At 44.6% G+C, this 20,086-nt stretch overlaps 1 protein-coding gene across 3 annotated transcripts in view; it reads left to right on the plus strand.

Annotated features, from left to right (window-relative positions):
- The window catches only part of atp2a3 (ATPase sarcoplasmic/endoplasmic reticulum Ca2+ transporting 3), a 40,184-nt gene extending 20,664 nt beyond the window's left edge, over positions 1-19,520 (plus strand). For 2 of the 3 annotated variants that reach the window (XM_085288109.1, XM_085288112.1), the window contains 16 exons: positions 1,349-1,429; positions 1,590-1,675; positions 1,944-2,408; positions 7,321-7,409; positions 8,284-8,386; positions 9,411-9,542; positions 13,251-13,367; positions 13,469-13,687; positions 13,969-14,304; positions 15,020-15,240; positions 15,334-15,536; positions 17,178-17,263; positions 17,582-17,715; positions 18,192-18,309; positions 18,752-18,869; positions 19,119-19,520. In XM_085288109.1, the coding sequence (XP_085144235.1) occupies positions 1,349-1,429; positions 1,590-1,675; positions 1,944-2,408; positions 7,321-7,409; positions 8,284-8,386; positions 9,411-9,542; positions 13,251-13,367; positions 13,469-13,687; positions 13,969-14,304; positions 15,020-15,240; positions 15,334-15,536; positions 17,178-17,263; positions 17,582-17,715; positions 18,192-18,309; positions 18,752-18,869; positions 19,119-19,162 (2,552 nt within the window). In that variant the 3' untranslated portion in view covers positions 19,163-19,520. Of the gene's footprint in view, positions 1-1,348; positions 1,430-1,589; positions 1,676-1,943; positions 2,409-7,320; positions 7,410-8,283; positions 8,387-9,410; positions 9,543-13,250; positions 13,368-13,468; positions 13,688-13,968; positions 14,305-15,019; positions 15,241-15,333; positions 15,537-17,177; positions 17,264-17,581; positions 17,716-18,191; positions 18,310-18,751; positions 18,870-18,984; positions 19,019-19,118 lie in introns of all 3 variants that reach the window. The other variant, XM_085288110.1, reaches the window with a different exon arrangement.
- Positions 19,521-20,086: the final 566 nt, after the last annotated feature.

A 20,086-nucleotide genomic window follows, 5' to 3' on the forward strand; every position in this document is an offset into this window, starting at 1 on the left:
CCGCTGCCTGGCGAGGAAAAGCAGGAGTTTTGGTGCCGTTACGTTGAGAAGTCGTGATAGCTGAGCACTCTGAGCTGGCATTAATGAGTCACTTATTACACAAAGTAATGAGCAGCTCCTTCTCTTCTTCTCTCCTGCTGGAAGGAAACAACTGAAGAATATTACATCTGTCTAGAGTATTTGGAGCAGCTTCCCACTCCTGTGCGCTGACATCATTGTCACTGACTGCATCAGACAATCCATTAATCACAAGTCTGCCCTGTTATTATGAAAATATTTCCGTTAAATGTTCATTGTCAGGCCCTGACACAGAGGAAGTAATAACCATTTTGTTTTGGCTATGAATTATGAGTTTAATATGCAGGCTTAATAAGCAGACTCGAGACCGTTGGCGATGGAATTAATTTGAGCCTTTAACGCAGGGTTCAGGTGTGGTTTGTGTTAGAGGAACAGAGAGGACACAGAAGGAAATAATCAATCATTTTACGCGACTCCATCAAGGTTGTATCGAGCTGTTGTTTACCTGCAGCCCGAGCCTGGACTGAACCCACCGATGCTTCAGGATTTATTGTTTCAGCACGGACGTTAAATAGGGACGTAACTGAGTGCCCATCTGCAAAACACCGAAATGAGCAGAACTTGTTACCTGTTGTCTCTTTAACTGGTAGATGAATGGCTTCTCATGTGGTGCTTCTGCACTCTGAGCACTCAGTGCTTTATGCAACGTGCTCATTCAGCACTTTTTTTCTACATAAGTGCTTCCTGTCTAACATTCGAACACTTCCCAGCTCCTCGGGAGCATCTTGGCCATCTTTCCACTAAGATGCTAATATTTGTCCTGCAGACCGGATCCAACCACCAACCTTCTGATTAGCAGATGACGCGCTCTACCTCCTGAGCTGCAGCTGCCCCTACACCCTTTACTGACGTGTGTGTATTTGTACAGTACTAATACTGCATCGATTATAGTCGTCTGAGGATTAAGGCTCTTTTGTGATGGGAGCAGAATGTGAATCATTTTCAGGAGAACACGAGCAGATCAAGGTTTTCAAATAGTTAGAGAAATGATCATTGAGCTGTCTACAGGTGCTCTTTCACACGCTGTCATACAGGCGCGTTTTTAACCCCTAACTGCTTTCTATAAACCGGTCACACACATTAACAGTGGATCGGTCGTCGCCTGATTAGCAGGTGACCCGCTCTGAGCTGCAGCCACCCCTAACTCCAGTTACCTGTAACTCCTGATGGAGTGATGTAAAGGTGCTAACACAGGAAGTCTAAATGTAGCCCAACAGAGCTGCTTGCTTTTGTACATTTGATTTTAAATCTCTTAATATTTTTCTTTTAGTTGGTGACAAGGTGCCTGCTGACATCAGAGTGACCTCGATAAAGTCCACCACCCTGCGCGTGGACCAGTCCATTCTCACAGGTATTTATTACATCTCACCAGAAGCTCCTCTCCATGGCTTCCCAATAACTGGTTGCAACCAAGATTTCCGTTGATGTTTTTCTCCTCACTGTGTTTGCTTTGAAGCACGGTCTGATAATCACCTGCTACACCTCCAACCGTCTCGATTTGTTTTCTGTAGGAGAGTCTGTGTCTGTCATCAAACACACCGACCCTGTTCCTGACCCTCGAGCCGTCAACCAGGACAAAAAGAACATGTTGTTTTCTGTAAGAACCCCCGACTCGTGCTTATCTTCAGCTTTCAAATCAAAAACTCATGTTGTCACAGACAAAGCTACATTAGTCCTTACATTTGGTCACGTAGTCAAAAGCAGTAATGGCAGCTATCACATTCTTTCACTTGTCTCGTGGCCAAACTCGTAGTAATCGGCCATGTTGCTGTTTGTGAGCTGGTGACGGAGTTTGTCTGTTTTCTCCCAGATGACGGCGGATTTGTGCTGACTTCCCTGTGCGTATGTCTCTGTCCTTCTCTCAGGGCACAAACATTGCTGCCGGTCGTGCCATAGGTGTCGTCGTTGCTACGGGTGTCTCGACAGAGATCGGGAAGATCCGTAATCAGATGGCGTCGACGGAGCAAGAGAAGACACCGCTGCAGCAGAAGCTGGACGAGTTTGGCCAGCAGCTCTCAAAGGTCATCTCCCTGATCTGCGTGGCTGTGTGGGTCATCAACATCGGCCACTTCGGAGACCCGGTCCACGGGGGCTCCTGGGTTCGAGGGGCCATCTATTACTTTAAAATTGCCGTGGCCCTGGCAGTGGCCGCCATCCCCGAGGGCCTGCCGGCCGTCATCACCACCTGCCTGGCCCTCGGCACGCGTCGCATGGCCAAGAAGAACGCCATCGTCCGGAGCCTGCCGTCTGTGGAGACCCTGGGCTGTACCTCCGTTATCTGCTCTGACAAGACGGGCACCCTCACCACCAACCAGATGTCTGTGTGCAGAGTAAGTGACAAACAGTCCTCCTGTGCTTCAGGCTTCCCAGGTTTACGCCGAGCATGCTGTCGAATACTGCGGAAGGAAATGAAAATCTTCTGTGACGATATTGCTTCTGACTGAGATTTCTTCAACTCAGCCAAAGTAGAGTAATTAATTCCACCTTCTATCATAGTGCCCGGCACTTCTGGGTCTTCCCTCTCAAAAAAAATGTTTTCCAGGTGAATACTTTGGGATTGTTGCTGCCAGTCTGTGCAATCCTGATCTTTTTGTCTCTCTTTCCCCCCTCTGAGGTTTTCTTTTCATGCACGTGGAGCTTAAAGAATGCTGAGAAATCCCTGTGGTGCCGTAATGTTTGCCTCCGTTTGGCAGATTCGAGATAGCAGCTGGCAGGAGCAGCACAGGCTGGCATGACCTAGCAGCACCAGCGCGGGCTGTTAGCGGTTAGCAGTGACGGGTTCCAGAACGTCACCTGAACAAACACAAGGCCCTGAACCTTTCTCTAGCTTTCAGTATACGTGATAAACACTGAAAGATTTTATCCACTGTTCACAATTCACAAGTGCTCGTATGGTGCACAGCCTCACCCTTCCCTTTGTCTGTTAGCGTGTGCGTGTGTGTGTCGCTTGCTAACCGACTTTGCTGTAAGCGCAGAGTAAATACCAGCACTGCTGTTTGACTTGGCTCCTGGTTCGAGCTCTGCACACATGCACACCCTAATCTCAGTTAACACCTCTTGTCCTCACGATCTCCCATCTCACCACAATGATGACCTCGTTAGTCGAGCAGGGCAGCATCAAAACCCTGTTTAGACGAGATATTGTTGGCCGCTTATTGGTTTCCCAAAGAGGAATTGATTGTATTGATCAAAAATTATGCTCTAATTAACCAGTTCCTTTTATATATCTTGGGAAAAAAGCTTAATGGTGTCCTAAGAATAATGCAACAGGCAAATAAGAGCAAAAATTAAGGGAACCCACAGATACTGGTGGATAGTCAGGTTGGACCCACGGAGGTCCACGTCGGGACAAGAAGAGCTTGGCTCTTTATGTTAGATGGAGATGCTATCGATCAACAAGATGAAATGCTGCTCTATAAATATCCCAACAGGATGACTTCCTATAGGCAGGAAATGAAAAAGCAACAGTAGCTGCTGTATAATCGGCGTCTCTGTGAATTCCTTTCGACCTCAAAATGGCTTCAGAGCCGACTCTCTGTTCTTGTCGTACGAACGCTCGCCCCTCCTTTCTCCACGAGTCGACGTGGAGCGTCTGAGTGATTAATGCGTAGCTGCAGGGAGTTCCCTCTGGCAGCAGGGACATGGAGGAGTGATCTCACCACAACCCTGAAATGCTCTCAGGCAGGCAGACGTTGGTAAATATTGACCTTCTGCTTCCACCTATACTCCCCGGCTTGCTGCTCTCAGCTCTCTGCCGTGAGATAAGGAGCATACACGTTTGCGTTGTTGCAAAGATGAATCAAGCTTCCGCTTTGCAGGTTTTTTTTTTTTTTTTTTTCTTGCACCACTTGTTTCCTGGTGATAGGTCCGCTTCATATTTAGCTTCACTTTCCCCCTTCGTGGTGCTTGTATGCTGAACCAAGACTGCCTCCGTCTGTTTTTTAATGCTTTCTGTGCGTCACCATTTATACTCTGTTTGCTCAGGCGTATCCATCTGTGCTTATTCCTGTACTGGTCTGCAGCCAGTGGCCCTGATAATGCCATGTGTCTCCCTGGCCTCGGGGGTATCCCCATATCAGCAGGATTTCCAGGGATTCCCCTCTGCATCCTGACGTTATACCTCTGTTTTCCCTCCTCTCTCACACTCTGACCGGCACGCACTAAAAAGCCTTTCACAAATGCACATCAACAGCTGCTCACCATTCATCCCCATGCAAGCTCAGAGGAAATGAGTATGGAAAAAAACATTTGATAGTGGTGGATCTCACTGTGCCGTGTTTCCTTGGAGACCACAGCGGATCAGATCGTGAGTGAAAACTGACCACGGATGAAAGAGCAACCTCATCTTATTCCTTCGCCTCTGCTTTGTGAAAGTTATTGTGTCGCTCTGTGCTCATTGTTGATTTATTACAGAAGAAAGGAACAAAGTCTGACGGCTGACCTTTGTGAAATAAAGAAGTGAACAGAAGGTCGGCGCTGTTTAAAGGGCATTACCTCCCAAAATGAAATGGAAAATCTTGGAATAACAAGTCCCACTTTTTAAACAACAGTGTTGTATAAACCCGGCTAAAGGTTTTAGCCACTGTAACAGGACAGCTCTGTTATTTGTAATACAACTGTTGGCTCAGGTTACAGAGTGGCCAGATGAATAGGTCCTTCACAGTCACTGCAAAAATGCAGCAGGGCAAAGCAAAAAGGTTCCCTTTACAAACTGTAGTTGGAAGTTTGCAGCCTGCTGTCTGCAGCTTTTAAACCCAGCAACCCTCGTCCTGGTTCCCTCTGATGAGCTTTGTTGCATTTGTGATCGAAACTGTCATAAAAAGGGTTAGGCATTCATTTTTAATGGTTAGGGTGAGGGGCTAGGGAAACCAATATGTCAATGAAGGTCCTCACTAAGATAGCTGAACGGGCGTGTGTGTGTTGCTAAAACATCACCGCTTTCTTAAACATCACTGCTAAATGAAGAAAATTTCAAGAGTGTCGACTGGATACAAGGAAAATAAATTAAAACATATATAAAAATGACAGTTTTGCTCACTGGTTCGAGCTGATCTGACTGAGAAACCGACGCTGCATGCTCCATCACATGATAAAGGTAACGGCCACCCTGCACACAGTCACAGTCACTGAGTGGAGACAAAAAGGAAGCTTTTAATGCTGATATCTGAATCCAAAGTGACAAAGTCCAAAAGTAAACATGAGTCCAGGACAAGTCTTTCCCAGACTGGCTTTTAAAGAGGAGCTGCCCCCTGCTGGCCAGGAGTTTAAAAGAAGGTTAAAGGCAGCTTTGACCAGGGTTACTTTCAGAGCCAAAGAGCTGCATGTAAAGTCTGTGGGCCACTGAGTAAATGTACCACTCTGCTGTCATGGAGAGTTTTTATGTGAATAATAGCTTAAAAACTGCATTTTCTGCAAACAACGGCGGTCTCCTCTCAGGTGAAGTCTGCCGCTGATCAAGAGCTCCTTTGACACTAATCGGTGGGTTTAAGTCAGCGACTCGTACACGCTCGCAGTTACAGGAGAATCGAGAGGCAAGAAAAGGACTTTGTTCAGTCTCAAACTAAGTCGAGCTGGGCATGTTGTCCATGCATGTCTTATCTTTAGAAGTTTTCACAGAATATTGTTAAACGACTTGAGGTCAATGAAAGTCTGTTTGCCTAATGTCTGTCCCATTGAAATGAGCAGCGTGGACACAGTCACTGGAATATGGGCGATGGCGTATCCTGGCCCCTGTTCTCCCTTCTGTTTTTACTGATGCATTAGCATTAGCAGTACATCGTGAACTGCGCCTCCTGGGGGAAGTCTTGTCAACAAAGCAGTCAACAAGTCCTTGAAGTGCTCTGGGAATGCAGCTCTGTCTCCTGCTTTCACTTGACTTCTTTTCCATCAGTTCACTACAGCGTGTTTCGTAACCGGGACCGATGAAGCCAACTGCAACTCCCTTGCATGTGTAGAGAAACAAAGAAATTGGAGAAAGGAGTGCCCGTACGGTGCAGACGCCGGTATGCAGTAGGGGCTGATGTTTCTGGATCACAGCAACACTTGATAAACAGAACTCCTCGTTTGTGTTTTAGCCTTAAAGACTTCCTGTTTACAGCAAGTATTTACTTTTTACTGCTTTAATATGTTCAGTACGTTTCTGCTTTGCCTTGATGGTGGCTAATTTTAGCCTAATGTACTTTGTAAATGCCATTACTAAGTTACTTCACCAGCACACTTCTCTGTTCTGGCTGCTTTCACACTATAGTCTAATATTTACAGTTATATCCCAGTCGTTAGCAGCCAGCTGCTAATCAAGTGCACTGGATTAGTTGATCAGCAGCTGTGCATCTATAAAAGAAGAAGCTCTGGCAGTTTGCCGGCATGAACCATTTAGGTGTGTGTTAACACAATGCAAACTTCCCAGGAGTTGACGTCCCAGCAAATTCCCAGACCCCACAGTTCTCACTGAAAAAAGCCCAAGAGCTACAGACTCTGCAGGCCTCAGCATGTTAAAGGTTACAACAGTGCAGTCAGAAAAGAGCCTGAACAAGTACGGCTTGGTTGGAAGGGTTTGGAAGCCGGCTCGCTGTAGAAGGAACACGACCGTGCGTCTGATCAAACCGCGAGGCTCCTGGAACAACGTCTGCACATATGAGACCAAAGAGTCTGAACAACCAAACGCAGCATATCAGCACAAACGGCTCAGCAACTGTGCGTGAGACGAGAAACAAATCTGCAACAGAAAAGGAAACGAATCAAAGCGCTGCAATGGTCCACGTCAGGTATGTAATCGGTTCCCAGGTTGCCTCCAATGCATTCATCTCAAACTTCAGTATGAGTCAGGGATCACCTGAGCCACAGCCGACCAATTACAGTTCAGCTACATTTCTTGATTGTGATGCAACTGAAAGGGGCAAAAAGCAGGAGTGTGACTGCTTTGTGCTTTCAGTGTTTTTTTTGTTATTCACATTAAGTCACGTGTTTGTTATTATAGTAAGCTGTTTGACTTAGTTCACTCAGTTCTTACAGTAATCGCCAGCCGGTTTCTCTTGGTCCACAGGACCTCGTCAGTGGGTGGATCCAATTAGCTACTGAAAATATGAAATTTTTTTTTTTTTTTTTTTACTGCTCCAAAATCTCACACAATTTGAGCGGTCATTATCTTTTACAGCAGTGGACAGCTGCGAAACGAGGAGCAGCCACAGTTGTAACTGGCTAAAGGTCCCACCTCTGTTTGCTTTGGTCTTTTTCTCTCTCCAGATGTTCATCCTAGACAAGGTGGAGGACTCCAGCTGCACCCTGCACGAGTTCTCTATAACTGGTTCTACGTATGCCCCTGAGGGACAAATGTGAGTACCACCATTCTGGATTTATTACTTGTTCTTCCTCTGTGCTTTAATAACTCATTACATGGAAAATGTTTGCTGTTAAGCCTTCCAGATTTTTCATTTTTTTTACCAGCAGATTCTACACTGAATGAAAAACAAGTTAAAGCGTCTCTCTCTCCTTTCCCAGCTCCTCCTTTCTTCTTAACCAGATAAAACATAAATGCAATAAATCGATGTGCTCTGAGATTTGATGCACCGTCAGTTTGCAGGAATAGTTTGAGTAGCTTTGCTTCAGTTGGTGCAGCATAAAAACAGCGAGCAGTCCCAGTTGGTTGTGTTACAGCACATGTGGCTTTAATTATATATGCCCCATAAGTCTCAGTTGTACTTTACTCCCAGTAAGCACCTTAATGATCGACTATTGTTAATGCAAACTTGGACAAACTGAATTTTTGACCCTTTTTGACATTGCCTGTGACACTTTTGAAATCTCAGAGATGTAAACTGTGCAGCAGTGAAGGCAGGTGGCCTCTGAGCACAAGCGTTCAGCAGACAGGGGCAGGGTGTTGCGGTTCATTGTGTATATACATGCTGTTTGTTTTGCCGTTTGCTGACTACATCGCTGTGACTCTGGATGAACCTACGGTTTCATAACAGCAGAGTGTGGGTTACTGTGTGGGAGCTTCGCTAGCAACGGTTGCAGTCTCTACTGGGAAGAGATCCATGGTTGTCATGCAGTGAGCACACACACACTCAGATACACTCCTTACTGCCGTCCGAGCACGGTTTCTCCATCAGCTGTGGAACGTGAACCCCATTCATGGGTATTCGTGAGATTGCCGTGTGTGCAGTGAAGCGAAGTGTGACGTTTTATGTGTGTGTGTTGTTCTTTCAGACTCAAAGACAACAAGCCTGTCCAGTGTGGAGACTATGATGGACTTGTGGAGTTGGCCACCGTGTGCTCGATGTGCAATGATTCTTCACTGGACTATAACGAGGTCATTAGCACACACTTTGAACACTTTTAAGCTCCAAACAGATCCATCAGTCTAACTTTCTACGTAGAATTACACGAATGATATTTTCCATAATTATTAGCCCTTAATCACACTCACTGCTTTTTTTTCTTTTTGTCCAACTGAGCTAATTTTACTCTGGTATGATCTCTTTTCTCTGGTTTGAATTGCTTTTCTCACCTATTTGTCATCACCATGGTATCATGGTAACCATGCTGAGGATAGAGGCCAGGCATGCAGCACTTCTAAACTCCATCGTATCTGCGTCTGTTCTCATAAATGGCTGTTTCTCTGCTAATTTTGTACACTTTGGATAAAGAGTCTGATTGAGCCAAACCAGGAGAGAGGCAGGAGAGTTGCAGAGGAGCCGATGCTGGAGGGGAGTGAGGTGTTTAATTCCTGTCTACGGCCAGTCGCACAAGCAAATGATGTGCGATGTGCCGTTACTGCTTCATCTCGACTGCCGGCTTACTGCTGGCGAGGACAAGCCACTTTGCATGCATGACTCAAACGCAATGGTGGAGGTCGTGGCGAATGACTTGCAGATATCCTTTCAGCATGTTTGTCCAGTCAGTCTTGAGCTATTTTGACTCCATGGAAACGAACATGAAGCCAAACAAGTGTCTGCTTCTAAAATAGTTACAAATATTAAACATTTAATGCTTGTAATAAACACAAGTGTACCAAATGTTGAACACTCCAACTTTTTCAGTTTCATTCAGTGCTCTTTTATTCATATCCTAACAACAGCAGTCACCATAAGGTAAAGGCCCTACAATAATACAGAAAACCCAACAATCATATGACCCCCTATGAGCAAGTACTTGGTGACAGTGGGAAGGAAAAACTCCCTTTTAACAGGAAGGAACCTCCAGCAGAACCAGGCTCAGGGAGGGGCGGGGCCAACTCCCGTGACCAGTCAGGGGTTAGGAGAGGGAGACAGGACAAAAACCAGTCCAAGGAAGAGCTGATCAATGTGTTTTGATGAATTTCTTCTCTCTTGCAGGCCAAAGGGGTTTATGAGAAGGTGGGCGAGGCCACAGAAACAGCTCTCACCACCTTGGTCGAGAAGATGAATGTCTTCAAGACGGATCTGTCTGGACTCACCAAGGTGGAGCGTGCCGGTGCCTGCAACTCAGTAAGTTGCCACTGCTGCATGATCCTAGTGTGCATTTAAAGTACTGCTGCATACATGAAGCTAACACGGTGGTTTAATAGTCAGCTGTGTGAAGTCTTGCTGACTTGAGATGAAACAAGTAAAAAGAGGTGAGCTAACCAGACCTCAGCAGGTTTCTCTTCATTTCTGCTTAAAGCTGTTTAAGCTTGACTTCCTACTCAAACTGTAGACCTGATATCAAACTCACAAGCAGTGCGGCTCCTTCCTGCCTCTGTGCAGCTGTTGGCGTGCTCTTATGAACATGTCTGACACGATACAAACTTCATAGGCTTCTTACGGCTCAGTCCATATGCAGTAGGTGATCCAATTAGATTCTGGAGCAGACGTTTGCATGAATTTCCATATTGATGAGGGGACGTGGGTTTGCCAAAAACCTCACACTTTAAGTTAGTCAGTTTTAGGCTGACTCCAGATGTGCAGCATCCAACACTCGGAAAATGTAAAATCTGATTAGTTTTTAGGGACCGTCCTGTTTTATAGTAATAAAGAAGAACAAATATTACCCTTCAAGTAGTATTGACACCACTTTACTTTTTTCAAGGCAGTCAACCCAATTTTTTTCAATTAATTATGTATTCATGTAGAGCTGGGCGATAGAACGATAACGATATGTATCGCGATATAACTTTTACTCGATAGAGAAATTAAGCTATCGCGATAGACCTCGCCGCTCTTGTCCTCTAAAAAAAAAAAAAAAAAAAAAAAAAAAAAGGTCAGCCAATCCAAATTAAGTAGCGCAGAGCCGAACCAATCACAGCCGCAGCGTCACGTCGCGTGACTTGTTACGTACAGCACAAGTGCCAAGCCACACGTGTGTTTGTTTGGGAAGCAGCCAGCGCGTAATGGAGGAAATGAGTGTGCCGACTAGAAAAATCAACCGAGCGTGACCGAAGAGAAAACAGATGATGGTTCCAACGCCGGAGAGATTGTCGAACGGAAGAGCCATAGAAGTTCCGTAGTGTGAAGGTATTTCGGCTATTTCAAGTCTGACAAAAAACAGAGTAGCGTGCACTGTAAATTGTGCCGAAAGCAAGTCTGGAAATACAATAAACCGGTGCATGCGTCACACTGTGCGCCACGTTATTGTTTCGGTGAAATGAATTTCTACAATACTGTTAATTCTACTCTCTGCAGTGTTTAAATGCTTACATATACACACAGTTACTGTCCCTCCACACATACGACTCGGTTCTGCTTCTATGCCCCAGCTTTGTTTACTTTTTCCCACCGAGGCTTCTAGACTTCTGATTGGCCAACATTTCTGCACGGTTAGGAATCTAGCGCCACCTGCTGCTTTGGCATGTTCATAGCAGCGTTTTCCTTCATTTCTACCTTTATGTGTGGACGGGATTATTTTTTAAAACGGAAACGGAAAATCTCCGTTTTCAAAAATACCCGTGTACGTGTGGACGTAGCCTCGGTCTCTGACTGGAAGCGCTAATTCGTCATTCGGCTTTTGTCAGACTAAAGTAACTGTTACAACTGTTTGAAAAGCTCAGCTATACAACAAGGAGAGATTGAGAATTTCCTTTTAGTTCTCAGTTTATTTGATATTGACAAAAGTTAGTCAGTTTTGTCTGTTCTTCTGTAAAACAAACTAAGATTTATTTTTAGAATTAATATTTTGTTTCTAAGTGGAATTGACAATTTAGTCTGTTTCGTTTGTTCTATTTTGAAACTTAAACGCTTTAGCGGCTGCCTTTTGTGTAGTTTGCAATATTTGCCTTTATTTATCTGAAAAAGTCTCATGTTCCTTAAGTACATCTACCCTGTTGAACTTATTATGGGAAATAAATATTTAAATAAAAACAAGCTGCTGATTATTTCACATTTTACTTGTGAGCAACGGCACATTTAAATCTTACAAATATAGTTATTTGGCTTATATCGTGATAGATCTCGTTATCGCCTGAAATGAAAAAAACATATCGTGATATGAAAAAATCTCATATCGCCCAGCTCTATATTCATGTATTGGAGTGCCCAGTGTGAGTCAGACAGGTGAGCAAATCAGTGGACTGGTCTTTAACCTCTAAGACCCGAACTCTTCACAGCATTTTTAATTTATCTTTGATATTTGGGCTGATTTGACCTGATGAATCTAAAAACAAACAATTACAGGAATTTTTTTTTTTTTTTTGCCCAATTTTTGTTTCTAAGAAAAATGAGAGCCACAAATGAGGGTATTTGTTTAAAATTTCAGTAGAACAGTAGCAGTATAACGTCCTCGTAAGTGGATACCAGGCCCTTGTAGAGCAAAATTGAGTATTTGGGTCTAAATGACCAAGAATGTGATGTCCACATATGTGGACGCAGGTCCTAGGAGGTTAAATGTCCAGTCAAAGATTTGTACAGACTTGTGTAATCACACTGCTGCACTGCCTATGAGGAGCCTGCTTATAAACCTGTGCCACGTCATATATATGATGAACGATGCAGGTTATGGTTAAGTGTCCCACACAAGGACGACCCATTTATTTAAAAAAAAAAAAAAAAAAAAGCAGATAGTTGATGATCAACAAATGTTTGACTTCAGGGTGTGAGTGTTTGCTTGTGAGTCTAAAAACAGCTTTGCACAAAGCTAGTCTAAACGTAACAACAGCAAACAGCAGAGCTCATTACAGGGTTTTATCTTCCTTTTACCTGTAACTCTGAAACGAGCTGCTGCGCTGTCTTGGTTAGTAGATGGATAAATGTGAACCATTACTTTACAATAGCAGGAATCTGCAGAAACTTTTAGATGAGACGATCTGAACTTTTTCACATATAGAACCAGAGAGCCGAGAAAGAGGCCAGTGTGCCGAACTCTGACAGAGAGAAGCTGCTTGGCACACTCACGGATTTCAACATCGGTCAGCTGTTAGAAGCTCTGTGTGTGTCTGTGTGTGTGTGTGTGTGTGTGTCTGTCTCTCTGTCTGTGTGTGTGTGTGTGTGGAGTGAAGCTGTGGAACAGACTAAGTAAAGATATGAAGCAATGTCCAAGCATGGCGCAGTTTAAAAAGCGGTTTAAGGATATGGTTTTTACAGGGAAAAGGTAGAGATTTGATAGGGTGTTCTTGTCTAATATTATCATGTGTGTGCGCATGCACGGGTTTGTTGGTATGGGTATATATGTGTATGTGTGTGTGTATATATATATATATATATATATATATATATATATATATATATATATATATATATATATATATATATATATATATATATATATATATATATATATATATATATATATATATATATAAAAATAAAAAATTGTAGGTTGTGTATCCTTCAGGTGTTAATGGGGTTATTGAAAATGTGTGTATATACGTAGGTATGGATAGATAGAAACGTATATGTGTATATATTTAAAAAAAAAAAAAAAAAATTACACATAACATATAATGTAATTACAAGGAAGTATTTCTGTAGTCTATTGATACTAGATAGTGGAAAAGGGGTGGGATTAAATAAGCTTATGCTTCTTCCTGCTCCTTTTTGAACATGGACGTTATTTGGAGTTGTGGTTGCTCGTTTTCCTTTTGTTTGCTTTGTTCATTTGTCTCTTTTAATTCTATTTTTTTTTTTTATACTTTTTCAACATGTTCAAAATAAAGATTCAATCAATCAATCAATCAATCATTTTCTTCTGCCATGTCAGCATTTGCCCTCTTTTTCATCTGTCAGGTTATCAAACAGTTGATGAAGAAGGAGTTCACCCTGGAGTTCTCTCGTGACCGCAAGTCCATGTCTGTCTACTGCACCCCTGTCAAGCCCGGGTCCCAGAGCAAGATGTTCATCAAGGCACGGCTGAATAACACGAACTCAAATAATCACAAATTTCATTTCATTTGAACCATTTTTTTTAATGTTCTTCTTTTGCCAATTGCATTGTGTCCCCTCAGGGTGCGCCCGAGAGTGTGATAGAGCGGTGCGAGTACGTACGGGTGGGAAACAGAAAAGTGACGCTGACACCAGCCGTGCGCGACCAGCTCATGTCTAAGATCAGAGAATGGGGGACGGGCAAGGACACCCTGCGCTGCCTGGCGCTGGCTACGCACGATACTCCGCCACGCAAGGAAAACATGGAGCTGGAGAATTCCAGCAAGTTTGCAGAATATGAGGTTCGCCACAAGATTTCTCTATCCAAACATCACAGCTTAGAAGTCCTTTTGTTCCCACATTGAATTGAAATAGGCTTTGTTAAGTTTAATGAGACGACTGGGTACTAGTTTGCTTAGTAGTAGTTAGTACTTTCTACACTTTGGTCTTCGCTCCAATAGTTTCTTTGTTCTTTAGGAAGAATTTGGATCGGATGTTTTTTGGCAGCAGTAACAGTAGAAAGCTGTTCCTGATGTGGTCCTGCGTAACCTAACCACCCTGATGCTGTTTGTTTTCCGTGTAGCTGGGGCTCACATTTGTTGGCTGTGTGGGCATGCTCGACCCACCCAGGAAGGAAGTGATCGGTTCGGTGAAACTGTGCAACGAGGCAGGTATCCGTGTTATCATGATCACAGGGGACAACAAGGGCACGGCCGTGGCCATCTGCAGACGGATTGGCATCTTTGAAGAGGACGAGGACGTGACGAGAAAGGCCTATACAGGCCGCGAGTTTGACGATCTACCGCAGGAGGTGCAGAGAGACGCCGTCAAACGGGCACGGTGCTTTGCCCGCGTGGAGCCGGCTCACAAGTCCAAGATCGTCGGATACCTGCAGTCGTTTGACGAGATTACAGCCATGGTAAGGAAAACTATCCCCGTACAAGTAACACACCTGCGTGTTCCAGCATCTTCTTCTTTTTGTGGCAGTGCACAGCACTGCTGCCTTTCTCCTTCCTGTAGCCATTCGCTGTTTGAATGACTTGTCAAAGATGTATGAGGAGAAGCCAGTGAGGCATGACATGTTCCAGGTCTCTGTGAGGCTGCTCTCTCAGACGCCGCTATCACGAGCTGTCATCTCTGGTCTGCTCGGCTGCTTCCTATCTGACATGCGTCTCAGAAGAGAAGTTGATCCGCGGGAGGGAAACGACAATATCACCATTTGCCCATCAGTCTGAAGCTGCTTTCAGGCCCTGCCTTGACAGATAAATATCGCTTCTGCACAGCTTTAGTTTAATCCCGTCATGGTGTGAAAAGATAATGAGCCTTTGCACAGTGAGTTAGAGTCGTTGCTTGTTAAACTTGGGGCTCCCGAGCGAGTCATCCTTCATGAAAAATGAGTGTGGGCTCGGTATTTGAGAGTGGACTTGTTCTTTTCTGACACACATGTACTGTCACAGTGTTGGACTCTGAGGGCCAAGTTTCAATGCTCAGCTTATATCTCTAAGTAAGGACCATTTAAGGATAAGCAAGTCTTATTGAGAGACGCTTTTTAATAAACAATACTGTTGACGTTTCCTTTAGTGCCCCTCTGTTCTTTGACACGTAATAATCCAGGTATTTCCTCCTGGTTGCAGACAGGTGATGGTGTGAACGATGCCCCGGCCTTGAAGAAGGCAGAGATCGGCATCGCCATGGGATCCGGTACAGCTGTGGCAAAGTCAGCGTCTGAGATGGTGCTGTCTGACGACAACTTCTCCACCATCGTAGCTGCTGTGGAGGAGGGCAGAGCCATCTACAACAACATGAAGCAGTTCATCAGATACCTCATCTCCTCAAACGTGGGAGAAGTCGTGTGGTGAGACAAGAGCGCCGTGAGACGCAGCTGCCGGGCGGGGACTGTCTTCGTGTGCGGCTGACGTTTGTGGGTCTCTCCTGTGTCTGTCTGCAGCATCTTCCTGACAGCCATCCTGGGTCTGCCTGAGGCTTTGATTCCAGTCCAGCTGCTGTGGGTTAACCTGGTGACTGATGGCCTGCCTGCCACCGCCCTGGGCTTCAACCCCCCAGATTTGGACATCATGGATAAACCACCCCGCAACCCTAAGGAGCCACTCATCTCTGGCTGGCTCTTCTTTAGATACCTGGCCATTGGAGGTATTATTCACTCAGACGTGAATAAATTATTGTGCAGTTGTCACTGTGTGGGGTGGTGCGGTGGTTAGCACTGTCACCTCACAGCAAGAAGGTCTTGGGTTTGAATCCAGTCAGGGTTCTTTTAGTCTCTCGCTGCATGGGTACCGGGTACTCCAGCTTCCCTCCACGGTCCAAAGACATGCCTGAGTTAACATTAACTGGTGATTCTAAATTGTGACTGGTTGACTGTGTCTGTGTGTTAGCCCTGCTGATTGGCTGACAGGGCTGTCTAAAGAGCTTCTGTGCACCTGCGCCCATTTTTAAAAATCTAATAGCAGAACAACTTGATGCATTTTCTAACACTTTATCGATGGTACCTTAGTTAACGTTGATTTTTCACACTATAAGGCGCACTTAAAATCCTTTAATTTTCTCAAAAATCGTCAGTTCAACTTATGTATGAATTCTGGTTGTGCTCATTGACCTTGAACCGGTTGTATGTCATACACTGCGCTCAAAACTCTGTCACAAATGTTTTAGTCCGACTTGCTAAGCTACGAAGCCGCACCTCTTAACGGATTGTTGGAACATCACGGCTGTAGTCAGGAGCCTTGCAGAGGAATCTGGGTCCTAAACTCCATCTATTTCAGGTCCCAAAGTCAAACGAACACTGCAGCATCACTGAGAGTTAAAAACTGTCTAAATTCTTTCATCTTTAATAAAATCATCAGTGTTGCTGCTTTACCAGGTGTAACAATTAAGTTTAACATCCAGGCATCCATGAAAACAGAATTTATTACACTTAACAGAGTTAGAAGTTAGCAGGAAGTTAGCTTGCTAGCTTACACCTAAACATGATATAGCATGTTCTGAATGAGAGATTTCTGAAAGAATGCAAACGTACAGCTCTGTTATCACTTCCAACATAAATGAAGACAGAAAAATAAACAGCAGTGACGTTTGTAGGGTTACTGAAGTTGGGCTAGCTGGTTTAAAATGATGTGCTAGCGACACAGCTATGTTAGCATAAACACAGTGAAGCTGGAGGATGAACGCTAACTTTATTCCACTCGATAAAAGTTAACGTGAGGGATCCTGATGGTTAGAGACAAATGCAATTGCATGGCAGGATGCTGTAAACGGACCAAACTTCAGTCAGGAGAACAACTGAGATAATCCATCCACAATACGAGGTTAGTCATTAATATACTGCAACAACATGGGAATAGAGCAGCTGCAGAGGATTCAGCATTAATGAATCAATGGTACAGAAGTGGAGGAAGCAAGAAGAATGAGTTGAGGAAAGTTTGACTTATCTGACTGTTTGGTTTCGCTTAATGCGCCTTATGGTAGGAAAAATACAGTAACAAGATTTAAGATGTATTTAGTAAAACGGCGACTGTCAGTAGGCCTAGCATCTTTTTTTTTTTTTTTTCTAATCAAGCACTCGTCAGCATGTTTATTTTCCTGAACAGCTTCTCCTTTGTAAGGTTATTACATTTTATTCTTCGCACACTGAATAACTGTAACCTTACACTTTGTCTGTATAATATTAAATTTGTGACTGTGCGTCTATCAATATCTGGTTTTGTCTCACAGGCAAGAAACGGCAGCTCTTGTTTGTGTGTATAAATATAAATGTATGTCTGTGTTGTCTTGCAGGATATGTGGGTCTGGGAACAGTGAGTGCAGCCACATGGTGGTACCTGTTTGATGAGGAGGGCCCACAAGTGTCTTTCTATCAGCTGGTGAGTTGTAAAACAGTTTATCTGACGTAGCTCCTGCCCTAGGAGAACATGAGCTGCATTGTTTCCTGTTATACTGTTTACCCCACCTCTATGCATCCTTTTCATTCGCTGCTATTTGATGCAGTAACGTTTGATGATCCCAGCAGCAGACAGGCATAGAAAGGGAATTAAGATTTCTGTGGATTGATTGCATGCAGAGCTGAAATGAAGCCAGGGTTTGGCAGCTGCCCCCCACCCAATCTGAGCAGAGTCCCATCAAACCAGGTCGCAACACGATGCACGAGCGCACGCTAACTCCGCCTGTCTCTCTCTTCACAGCGACATTTCATGCAGTGCACTGAGGACAACCCCATGTTCAAAGAAATAGACTGCGAGGTGTTTGAATCTCGCTACCCCACAACCATGGCGCTGTCTGTGCTGGTCACCATCGAAATGTTCAACGCGCTCAACAGGTCAGTCGGCTTCAGAGCTGGTATCAGAGTAAACGAGCCTTAAATGTCACAAACGTCAGAAATTTACTCAAAGAAAGCGACGCTGTCATTCGACGAGACGGAGCTCCCTTTGAGGAAGAACGATCCGTGCCAGAAAGGCCACGGCCGTCGCAAACATCAGCTGTTCACTGTTTGAACGACTGATTTTTGTTTTTATGTCCTCCACCTGAAGAATGTGCTTAAGCGCACATCTTAAGAAGAGAAATTATACTTTATTGAACGGAGCTATGAAGGGTCATTAGCTCTGTTTTGAAAGAAATGTCCAACTCGACGAGGTCTGATCACCACTTCAGATGGAGTCCAAAGATGGTCCAGCCTAACGCCGGCACATCTGTTCATTTTCATGCAGCTTGCTGGAATATTTTCATCAGTTGTTGTTTTGCAACCTGATCCTGAAATGTTAGCATGTTTTCATCTATTCAAACTTCTCCTTACAGTTTGTCTGAGAACCAGTCCCTGCTCAGGATGCCTCCCTGGGTCAATATTTGGTTGCTGGGAGCAATCATCCTCTCCCTCTCCCTCCACTTCTTAATCCTCTACGTCGAGCCTCTGCCAGTGAGTACACAGGACACGCAGCTCTTTGAGCGTTTAAAAAAACCCAAACACTGCATGCTAATAATCCTCAGCACTGTATCGTGGCCCAGATTCACGAGCCGTGTTTTATGAGTCCGATTCTTTTGCCAGTGATGACACAACTTGTCTGTCGTCTGCAAAAAAAGTAGGATGGCCCTGTAGGTGTAATGTAATGCAACAGCCAAATGAAACTATAAGTAGCTAAGTTCATAGCTAGCGTCGTGCAAAAAGCAGATACAGAAATGCTGTGAGTCAGACAGAAGGCGTTACAAAATAAAGGTTTCCATGGCTCCACTGGATTATGTTTTCTTGCAGGCTGATGTCTTTGCATTTTTCAAAATAGTTACAAAATATTAAGCTTGCATGTTAGAAAAGGCTTCTGCTGCAGCTTTGTCATCATCGTCTGATTTCTCTTGTCCTTCAGCTCATCTTCCAGGTGACCCCTCTGCATTGGTCCCAGTGGACTGTGGTCCTGAAGATTTCCTTCCCAGTCATCCTACTGGATGAGGCTTTGAAATATTTATCCAGGAACCATCTGGAAGGTATGTTAAGTCCTACCTGTTTTTAATTTAATAAGCAATTTTTTTCAAATCAATAAACGAATCTAATGATGCTTGTTCTGCTCTTTTTTCCTTCTCTTCTGCATTTCTAAATCAGCCTAAACTCTTTTAATCTCACCTTCTGTAAAAAGGTACCTGACTTTCTTTGTGCTGCTTTCTTCCGTCTCCATTCGAACCTGCCTGCTGTCCGATGGTTACGTGTTCTAAGCCTGTGGGTTTTTGTTTTGGCAGGTGATGAGGAGAAGAAGTATCGGAGGAGATGGCAGCTGAACTAAGACCTCTCCCTCAACACACTCACACAGTTAGACACACAGCTACCCTCTTCCCATTTTTGAGCTAGGAAACGTTTCTCTCCCCTGCCCTCGTTCCCCACTTCTGCATGTCCAACAAACCACCACTAGAAATGAGGGGTGGCTTGCATGAGAATGAGTGTGAGAAAGTGAGAGCGCTTGTGCTCCTGCAAGCATGGCTGTGTGTGTGTGTGTGTGTGTGTGTGTGTGTGTGTGTGTGTGTGTGTGTGTGTGTGTGTGTGTGTGTGTGTGTGTGTGTGTGTGTGTGGGAGGACACAGACGGATGCAGACCTGTCTTTATAGTTGCAAGAGCAAGAAACAACTGCAGAAAAGAAAAATACAACTGGGCTCTGCTTTTTAAAGGTTTCTGCTCATCTTTTTGTTGTCTGTACAGTACAAACATAGTGGTGGACTTCTGGGGGGAGAGGGGAGGATGGGGGAACAGACATTGATAATACTGGGTGGGGTGGGGGTGGGAGTTGGGGTTTTAAAATCAACACAGAGACTGAAAGAGAGACTGAGAGGAGAAGAACCAGATGGACACACTGACAAAAAAGCAAAAGCATCAAGGAAAGGACGAGGAAGGTGAGAACAGCCTGGAGGCGCTGTGAGGAGAGAGCCACGGTACCCACGCGTGTCCACAGAAGCATCATTATCAGGAGGCGCTGCCCAGGCTTCTGCCATCACACTACTGGCAGTGAATTCCAGCCAGCTCTGGCCTTATCAGCACAACACAACTGTTTCTCTGGCCAGTTTGTCACAGCGCTGCTCCTTCATCACTCTTCTGTCGTTTATGCTCAGTTCCTCTCCTTCGGCCTGTCTCTGCTCTCTCTTTGTCTCTTTCTCGCTCTCTGTGTGAGGAGGCAGCTGTGGGCCCGGGGTCGTGACTGTCGGGCTCTTTGGTGGGGT

This window comes from Mchenga conophoros, linkage group LG10 (assembly GCF_057382185.1).
Source record: "Mchenga conophoros isolate Kocher_MC1m ecotype Shallow Benthic linkage group LG10, M_conophoros_male_GT1.1, whole genome shotgun sequence".
Taxonomy (NCBI): domain Eukaryota; kingdom Metazoa; phylum Chordata; class Actinopteri; order Cichliformes; family Cichlidae; genus Mchenga; species Mchenga conophoros.